The sequence below is a fragment of the Ranitomeya imitator genome, chromosome 2 (assembly GCF_032444005.1).
Source record: "Ranitomeya imitator isolate aRanImi1 chromosome 2, aRanImi1.pri, whole genome shotgun sequence".
Classification (NCBI taxonomy): Eukaryota; Metazoa; Chordata; class Amphibia; order Anura; family Dendrobatidae; genus Ranitomeya; species Ranitomeya imitator.
In genome coordinates this window covers 743471076-743481066 of record NC_091283.1, presented here as the reverse complement: position 1 = coordinate 743481066, position 9991 = coordinate 743471076, and the positions used below count along the sequence as shown (strand labels likewise).

The 9991-nt window shown below is 54.5% G+C and overlaps 1 protein-coding gene across 2 annotated transcripts in view; it reads left to right on the top strand.

The window, feature by feature from the left end:
* The first annotated feature begins 314 nt into the window (after positions 1-314).
* NOLC1 (nucleolar and coiled-body phosphoprotein 1) overlaps positions 315-9991 on the top strand; it is an 82716-nt gene continuing 73039 nt past the window's right edge. For both annotated transcript variants that reach the window (XM_069753254.1, XM_069753253.1), the window contains exons 1-2: positions 315-491; positions 4275-4330. In XM_069753254.1, the coding sequence (XP_069609355.1) occupies positions 381-491; positions 4275-4330 (167 nt within the window). In that variant the 5' untranslated portion in view covers positions 315-380. The remainder of the gene's footprint in view (positions 492-4274; positions 4331-9991) is intronic.

Sequence of the window (9991 nt, the reverse complement as noted above, 5' to 3'; positions counted from 1 at the left end):
CTGTGCTGTATACTACGTGACTGTGCAATATACTACGGACATGCATAGTTTAGAATACCCGATGCGTTAGAATCGGGCCACCATCTAGTTTCCTAAAATCTCCTCCATTTTGGCCCTGTCCATTCCAGTCTCCTCAGCACTGAGCCGCCTAGAATCATGGAGCTGCAGGAAGGAGATTCAGGATCAACTCCAATCTAGCCGCACCCGTACAGAGAACGCCTCCCGTCTACACCCAGCTCTGTGCCTCTATGTCCTCCGGCGGCCGGCGCGGCCTGCACACTTTCCGGTGACGTCAATGTTTTGCGACAAGCAGCAAGTCGCTCCTTTCTGTCTCCACGTGATTGCCGAGGAGCAGCGTGTGCGAGGTCGGAGCTAGAATCATGGCGGAACAGCGTGTGGTGCCCAGCGATCTTTTCCCCCACGTGCTGCGGTTTTTGCACGATAACCAGTTCACTAATGCTGCGAAAGAATTCATGAAGGCGACTGGAGTGGTGAGTGCTGAGGCGGCCATGTAATAGGGGACCAGGGTCGTGTGCAGTCCTGGGGAACCGGAGCAGCCGGTACTCGGGGGTTCAGCATTGCTCTCTGGCTGTACTGGGGGGCTCGGTGGTGCTCTCTCTCTGGCTGTACTGGGGGGGGCTCGGCGGTGCTCTCTCTCTCTGGCTGTACTGGGGGGCTCGGCGGTGCTCTCTGGCTGTACTGGGGGGCTCGGCGGTGCTCTCTCTCTGGCTGTACTGGGGGGCTCGGCGGTGCTCTCTGGCTGTACTGGGGGGCTCGGCGGTGCTCTCTCTCTGGCTGTACTGGGGGGCTCGGCGGTGCGTTCTCTGGCTGTACTGGGGGGCTCGGCGGTGCTCTCTCTGGCTGTACTGGGGGGCTCGGCGGTGCTCTCTCTGGCTGTACTGGGGGGCTCGGCGGTGCTCTCTCTCTGGCTGTACTGGGGGGCTCGGCGGTGCTCTCTCTCTGGCTGTACTGGGGGGCTCGGCGGTGCTCTCTCTCTGGCTGTACTGGGGGGCTCGGCGGTGCTCTCTCTGGCTGTACTGGGGGGCTCGGCGGTGCTCTCTCTCTGGCTGTACTGGGGGGCTCGGCGGTGCTCTCTCTCTCTGGCTGTACTGGGGGGCTCGGCGGTGCTCTCTCTCTGGCTGTACTGGGGGGCTCGGCGGTGCTCTCTCTGGCTGTACTGGGGGGCTCGGCGGTGCTCTCTCTCTGGCTGTACTGGGGGGCTCGGCGGTGCTCTCTCTCTGGCTGTACTGGGGGGCTCGGCGGTGCGTTCTCTGTCTGTACTGGGGGCCCGGCGGTGCTCTCTGGCTGTACTGGGGGGCGGGGCGGTGCGCTCTCTCTGGCTGTACTGGGGGGCTCGGTGGTGCTCTCTGGCTGTACTGGGGGGCTCGGTGGTGCTCTCTGGCTGTACTGGGGGGGGCTCAGCGGTGCTCTCTCTCTCTGGCTGTACTGGGGGGCTCGGCGGTGCGTTCTCCGGCTGTACTGGGGGGCTCGGCGGTGCGCTCTCTCTCTGGCTGTACTGGGGGGCTCGGCGGTGCGCTCTCTCTCTGGCTGTACTGGGGGGCTCGGCGGTGCGCTCTCTCTCTCTCTGGCTGTACTGGGGGGCTCGGCGGTGCGCTCTCTCTCTGGCTGTACTGGGGGGGCTCGGCGGTGACCCCTCTCTGGCTGTACTGGGGGGGGCTCGGCAGTGCGCTCTCTGGCTGAACTGGGGGGCTCGGCGGTGCGCTCTCTCTGGCTGTACTGGGGGCTCGGCAGTGCTCTCTCTGGCTGTACTGGGGGGCTCGGCGGTGCGCTCTCTCTCTCTGGCTGTACTGGGGGTGCTCGGCGGTGACCCCTCTCTGGCTGTACTGGGGGGGGCTCGGCGGTGCCCCCTCTCTGGCTGTACTGGGGGCTCGGCAGTGCGCTCTCTGGCTGAACTGGGGGGCTCGGCGGTGCGCTCTCTCTGGCTGTACTGTATATTAGCCAGTGCTTGTTATCTGTGAACTAACATGGATGAGAGCTGTCTATACAGTGTAAGTGATGGGCACTACTGTGTGTGTGATTGTGGTCAGCATGGGCCGGAGTCACAGTGCTGCACACATTAATATTTACCCATCAGAGAGGCGGATATCACTGGACTCCATTACTTCTCTGCTTTGATATTTACCTGGTGTGGGCGTTACCTCGTACAATAAATCCAGCAATATTTCCTGTCCACACAGCCCTGGGCACTTCAGGCTAGCTTTCTGCACATTTTGGCTTGTGAGTTCTATTTATGTTCATGCATAGAACTTGTATCTATCGTAGTCTGTTGGGAAGTTCACGAGTGAGCCCCCTAACATATGTTATGCCCCCTACAGGGTGGGAAATCTGTCTGCTGCTGGCGGTACTGATTGGCTGCTATAGTCTGGTGACAGCCATCATGCTAACATGAAAATAAATGCTGGTGTAAACCTGCGGTCAGCAAAGGAATGTCCGTATATCAGGAGGCTTTTGGGGCTTTGTTCACACTGTATTCAGTTGGAGGTATCGCAGGCATATGTTGGCCATTGATACACATTGTAACAAATGTACTGCATTGGTTGCTTTTTCTTCCCTAGGAAAATGCAGCAGTCAATGCGTCTATATACAAGAATGTTTTTTTTTTTTTACACACCCAAATTTGTCATATTTTTATTTGATAGTGAGAAAATTAAATGTAAGCTGATTCCAATATTTTGTTTCATAAATGTGGAGTAACCTGCATCTTGTTACGAAACTCTACACTTGTCACTTTCCAAATTTGTACAATATCGATTAAAGAATGAAGGTTATAGCTAAGTTTTCGGCCATTATGAACTCACTTGTTGCATCTTGACTGACTGCTAGATTTAAGACAAGTACGGTATTTGGTACCTGATTTGTCAAACTACAATTAAAAGGTCCATAAAGGGAAAGTCTTGATAAGTGTTTTTCTTCTTTTATTGTTCTTTTTAAAGGGAGTCTCTCAGCAGGTTTTTGCCACCTAATCTGAGAGACACATATTGTAGTGGCAGGGACCCCAATTCCAGCGATGTCACTTACTGGGCTACTTGCAGAAGTTTTGTTAAAATAATTTTTCTTCAGCAGATTATCTCTAGAGGACTAGTAAACCTGCTGCCAGGTAGTACTCCATATTCATGAGCTTTGTATAACCCTGCTTTCACTGATTGGCAGCCTTTTGTGTACACTGCATAGGCAAACAGCTGTCAATTAGTGGTGCTGCAGGGTTATATAGAAATCAGTATTCTGATAACTGGTAGATCTACAGCAGAGAAAACAGGATTTTTTTTTTTCAAAACTGCAACGAGCATCCCAGTAAGTGACACAGAGCTGGAATCAGGGTCTTTGCTCCTTCATCGTGCTGCTTGCAGATGGTGTAGCAAATACCTGGTGACAGATTCCAATTGAAGGGATTGTTTCACGTTCTTAAAGTGTTAAAGGGAACCTGACATCCCCCCTGGCATTTTTAACTAAAAGAGCCACCTTGCGCAGCACTGATGCTGCATTCTGTCAAGGTGGCTCTTTTAGTTGGGGTCCCTTCTAATGCTGCAATTTTCCTTTTTTTGTATTAGCCTGCCATACCTGTAGTCTGTCCCGGGTGCATGTCTTTTCCTCCTGGACACAAATGCCTCCCAGCCATCCCTCAGCCCCTCCGGGCGCCGTCTCCTCTGCCTTCATTAACGTCCCGGGTGCCTGCCTTGTAAGTTCCCATCATGTGATGGGAGTCGAAGGCAGCGCAAACTGCGCATGCCCGAAAAAGGAACTTACAGCGCAGGCGCCCGGGGAATAGTCTCAAGAACAGAGAGATTTTTACTTTTATAACGGAAAGCTCATTGCCCAGGTTACTCGCCACCCTGCGGTCTGAGTGTCCTGCTATTTAGGTAAGGAGCCATGCCACTATTGAACTGGTTCCTTACAGCCTGCTCACTCCTCTCTGTTACTGGCCAGATCGCTGGATTCAGCCAGCTTCAGTTCCCCATTGCTTCTCCCATGCTACAGAGATAAAGCTGCTTTTGCTGTTAGCCTGTAAGGCTGCTCAGTTTGGACCTGCAGCACAGCCGTACTCCCGGTCTGTAGTGCCAGTCTTCAGGAGCACACTGCCCCCGGCAACCAGGAATTCGGGAGGCAGAGAAGCCATGAGCTCCTGTGCATATAGCATGAGATAACACCTTTAATTATATGTTTAATTGTCTGTTTGCATAGAAACCTCTGCAATGTCCTGTGTGTAACAAATATCAATGTCTCTGATTTCACTTTTATTTTTCCCCCTATGACAGAAGGCTCAGGACGCTAGCCCGGAATCACTTCTAGATATCTTCAGTGACTGGATTAAGTAAGTTACTTAGTCTCTTTTACACAACTTGCTTATGTAAAAACTAAAGTAAAAGTAGGAAAATGACTGTGAATGTGCTAGCTTTTCTTTTCCAGCCACCAGGAAATAAAATCTTCTATATGGATAACTAGAAGATAACCTGAGAAGTGACATTTTGTACACCTAACTAGTAAATGTCTGTACAGAGCAACACAATTTATGTTTAAAGGGAACCCGCCACTACCTTTCAGGCCTAATATACAGCATTCTTTAATGCTGTATATCTGCCCACAACCCAACCTGCAAGAGAAGAAAAGTTACTTTTATTATACTCACCTGCGGGGCGGTCCGGTCCAAGGACTGTCACTGTTTGTGGTCCGGCGCCTCCCATCTTCTTACGATCGCCTCCCTCCTTGCTTCTTGTGGATGGAGCGTCCCTTCATCAGGCGCCAGTTCTTTTTGACCCTTCCTGGCGCATGCGCACTGCAGTACTTTGCCCTGAACAGGGACGAGACTTACGCGTGCCGAGGAGCCTGTGTGGATGACGAAGGGAATCGCCATCCACACTAAGCAAGAAGGAGGACGGCAATCGTGAGATCATGGGAGGCGCTGCACCAGGACCAGCAACACCGCTCAGACCGGACTGCCCCACAGGTTAGTATAAGAAAAGTTATTTTTTGCAAAAGGAGGATCTACTAAATATTAATGTCACTTTTCTGGTGGGGTGCCCATACTTATGCACCTGTCAAATTTTGTTTGAATGCAGATTGCACATTTTCTGTTAGTACAATAAACCTCATTCCAAGGCAGAAACATTACTGTGTCCAACAGTTATTAGATATATGAAAATGAAATAGCCGTTGCAAAAAAAACAATATTTATAAAACATTAGGCGTAAGATTAATAGGGGTGCCCAAACTTTTTCATATAACTGTATGTTCTCCCATCCTGCCCTCATGAGTATCCATCCTGCCCCATATGATCTCCCCATCAGTCTCCATCGTATCCATCCTGCACGATCTGTCTCCAATCCTGCCCCATGTCTTTCATTCTGCCCCATGTCTCCAATCATGCCCCGTATCTACATTCTGCCCATGTCTCCAGTCCTGCCCCCCAGTGTGTCCGGCATCTCTGCCCCCCAGTGTGTCCGGCATCTCTGCCCCCCAGTGTGTCCGGCATCTCTGCCCCCCAGTGTGTCCGGCATCTCTGCCCCCCAGTGTGTCCGGCATCTCTGCCCCCCAGTGTGTCCGGCATCTCTGCCCCCAGTGTGTCCGGCATCTCTGCCCCCCAGTGTGTCCGGCATCTCTGCCCCCCAGTGTGTCCGGCATCTCTGCCCCCCAGTGTGTCCGGCATCTCTGCCCCCCAGTGTGTCCGGCATCTCTGCCCCCCAGTGTGTCCGGCATCTCTGCCCCCCAGTGTGTCCGGCATCTCTGCCCCCCAGTGTGTCCGGCATCTCTGCCCCCCAGTGTGTCCGGCATCTCTGCCCCCCAGTGTGTCCGGCATCTCTGCCCCCCAGTGTGTCCGGCATCTCTGCCCCCCAGTGTGTCCGGCATCTCTGCCCCCCAGTGTGTCCGGCATCTCTGCCCCCCAGTGTGTCCGGCATCTCTGCCCCCCAGTGTGTCCGGCATCTCTGCCCCCCAGTGTGTCCGGCATCTCTGCCCCCCAGTGTGTCCGGCATCTCTGCCCCCCAGTGTGTCCGGCATCTCTGCCCCCCAGTGTGTCCGGCATCTCTGCCCCCCAGTGTGTCCGGCATCTCTGCCCCCCAGTGTGTCCGGCATCTCTGCCCCCCAGTGTGTCCGGCATCTCTGCCCCCCAGTGTGTCCGGCATCTCTGCCCCCCAGTGTGTCCGGCATCTCTGCCCCCCAGTGTGTCCGGCATCTCTGCCCCGGGCCCCCCGGATTCGCAAAAAAAAACGAGTTCTCCTCACCTGACCGGCGCTCCAGCGGCGAGCTCCCTCCAGCAGCGCAGACTCGCCGGCGACTGACAATGACGTCAGACGCCGGCGACGTGTGCGCTGCGCCCGCGCCCGACTTCAGCTGCCAGCCTCCAATTGGCTGGCGGCTGTTGTTAACTATTGACGTGCGGGCGCGCGCACGCTCGTCAATAGGCGCCGGTACGGGCCCGGTAAGCAGATGAGACGGGGCCCGATGCGGGCCCCCTCTGTCCATCGGGCCAATACACCAGTCAGGGCAGTAATGCCTTGATGGCGGCAGGCAATCTGGGCGGTAGCCCAGGGCCCCCACACCACTGGGCCCTGGGCTACAGCCCAGATTGACCCTATTTATAATCCGCCCCTGTGCGCGAGTGCTACTTCCCACACATGACATCTATATCCATCATAATAATCTTGTGGACATTATAAATATCATTTATAAACATAAACAGGCTATAGTGATGCGTCTGGTAACACAAATAAAATATAAATTATTGAAACAACAACACGAGAGCTTATATTTTATGAGTGGTGGTATTTGGGCTTTGGAGTTGCAGACGGTGTCCATTTTGGTGGAGTCGTAGGCAGGGAAAAATGTACCAACACTGACTGCTAAAATGTATAATAAATTGGGTTCAGTAGCACAATGCATGATGTGATGTAAATTTTTTTCATAATAATTTGGGAAAGTTACTAAATGTCCTATAAATGTCCGTTCTGTTCCTGATATAAGGATCTCTGCTTTTAGTTGGGATGAATCTGTGCTGCATTTTATGCACATGCTCAGTAGTGAGGCAGTGCCATTGAGTTGGAGGTTTGGCTTACTGACTCCACATCCCTACTGACATATATCGACCAGCTCCATCCACAACGGTACACTTTCCCACTCACCTAAAATCTGGAATCGCCCTCTGTCACCAGGCTGCCAAACTCCCAGAATGGTCACAAAGAACAGCTTACAGAAGAAAATCTTATTTCCATAAACGTTCCATGCACTTGAAATGTATAAAAAGCTTATTATTTTTTTGTTGTGTTTTTTTTTTTTGGACCATTCTTAAAGTTTTGGAGCCTGGTGAGGGTGTTCCCAGATTTGGGTGGGACAGATGATCAGTTTCCCCTTCGCTTAGAATAGGTAAGTTTCTCTATCGCCTTTCATTGGGGGACACAGGAACCATGGGTGTATGCTGCTGCCACTAGGAGGCTGACACTATGCAAATAAAAAAGTTAGCTCCTCCTCTGCAGTGTACACCCTACCGACAGGAAGTAGGATATTCAGTTTAGCTTAGTGTCAGTAGGAGGTGGACACGGGTCTTTCATTAGACCCTTATCTACCTCAATGTGCGTCGTTTCCTTTCAGGTTTTTCCGGAGGGATACAGGGTGAACAGTCACACCTGTAGTCCCACTATGCGGACTATGAGTACGGCGTGTACTGCCACCCCGTATCCTCATAGGTCCCTCTCCAGGACCAAGATCCTAGCACACAAGCGTGCTCAGAAGTCCGGTCCTGGCTCCGTCCCCCACCCACTCGCCCACCAGAGCCTGTCGGTCGGAGGAGACGAGGACGTCCATCAGCTCCGTGGACGTCTCATTCCTTCCAGGTTAGTACCGGCGGGGGATGTTTAGGTGAGTATTTTCCCTCCCCACCCTGTGGCTTCCCTGGATCCCCCCCCAAAAAAAAAAAAAAAAAAGGGGGGGTTCCTATTTAAGGGGTTTTCTGATGCAAATCGCATCTCTTTTCAGCCGCGCCACTTCCGTGGATGCGGCCTCCCTGTCCCCTGTTCCGGCGCGGCTGCCTTTACGGACCACCGCGCCGCTTCTTGTCCAGGCACGCTATCTGCGTGGCCTTGCTCAGGGGGGGGGACTTTCTTTATCGCCTCTCATTGGGGGACACAGGAACCATGGGTGTATGCTGCTGCCACTAGGAGGCTGACACTATGCAAATAAAAAAGTTAGCTCCTCCTCTGCAGTGTACACCCCACCGACTGGCATTAAACTCTTCAGTTTAGCTTAGTGTCAGTAGGAGGTGGACACGGGTCTTTCATTAGACCCTTATCTACCTCAATGTGCGTCGTTTCTTTTCAGGTTTTTTCCGGATGGGATACAGGGTGAACAGTCACACCTGTAGTCCCTCAAGCGGACTATGAGTACGGCGTGTACTGCCACCCCGTATCCTCATAGATCCCTCAGCAGGACCAAGAGCCTGGCACACAAGCGTGCTCAGAAGTCCGGTCCTGGCCCGTCCCCCACCCACTCGCCCACCAGAGCCTGTCGGTCGGAGGAGACGAGGACGTCCATCAGCAGCTCCTATGGACGTCTGATACCTTCTCAAGGTTAGTAGCAGACGACGGGGGATTTTACTAGGTGAGTATTTCTAAAGGGGTTCCCAGGACTCAGCGCGGGTCATCGCTGCATTTGCAGCACTTTCCCCGTTCCCTGCGCGGTGGCTACCTTTCCATGCCCCACTGCGTTCCTCCAGCGGTCGCCGTTCTTCCTGCCTCCCGGGGCCTGCTTGCGGCACATTCCTGCCTGCAGTTTTTCCTTCAGCGGTCGCTGGCTCCTAATTTAGGCCCCGGCCTTTCCCGGGGCCTACTTGCGGCGTATCAGCTGCCCTCAAGGTTCCCCCCTCAGCGTTCTATGCGGCGGCCTCTCCGGCGGCGCTCACCTCCACAGCCAGCTGGGGCCTACTCCGCCGATTCTTCACCGGCGGCAGCGCTCCCTCCCTTATATGCGGCGGCTGCCGCGCCGCTCTGCCGGGCAGCGTCTGCGCCGCGGGGATCTTCCCTCCGGTCACCGGCTCCAAATTTAGGCCCCGGCTTTTCCGGGGCCTACTCCGGCGACTCTTCTCCGGCGGCAGCGCTCTCTTTCTTTCATGCGGCGGCTTCAGCGCCGCTCTGCCGGGCAGTGTCTGCGCCGCGGGGGTTCTTCTCAGCGGGCACCGGCTTCTAATTTAGGCCCCGGCTTTTCCGGGGCCTACTTCCGGTGCCGCACTCCGCCCACTTCCTTCTTCATCGGGCAGGCTTTTTTCCCGCCCGACATACTGTGCCTGCTCATCGGCGCCCCCCCTGTCTGGCTCCGCCCCCTTCCTCCAGGGACAGAGTCTGTGTGTGCTCACCGCTTCTTAGCTGCAGGAGCTCACGCAGCGCGCCCCACACCTTCGCCACTGCATCCTCCGTGGGCACAAAATCTGCACAGAATCCAGCACCTCAGGGCAGGAGTTCTTCTCTGGCAAGTGGGACATCTTCCAGGACGGGTCCGTGAGTAGCTGCACTGCAGACTGACACCTCCCTCTGCCCCACTGTCCCCTAACCCACTGGCATCTTCAGAGGACCTCTCAAAATGTCTACCTCTAAAGGGGGCCGCTCTCGCCCCCCTACTTCTTCTTCTGCCTTAGTCACGTACTTTGCTTGTTCGTCCTGTAACAGCAAACTTCCCTCAGGTCAGTCCTCCCCGCTGTGTCAGTCCTGCAGCAACCCGATTGTTCCCACCGCCCAGGATCCCCCGGCTGTTCCGCCCGAGAGTGATCCCCCCCATCCCAGGATGGGCCGCCTCTCTGTCACAATCGGTGGCCGATTTAACACGGGTATCTCAAACCCTGGTGTCCGCGCTGGATCGGTTACCCCTGCAGACCCCGGCCGTAGCCAGCGGGTCACAGGAACCGCCGCCAGAGCTCTCCTTGATAAGCCACAAAAGGTCCAGACAGGAACGTCGGTCTGAGTCCTCTTCGCGCTCCATCTCGCCGCTCGGCCCT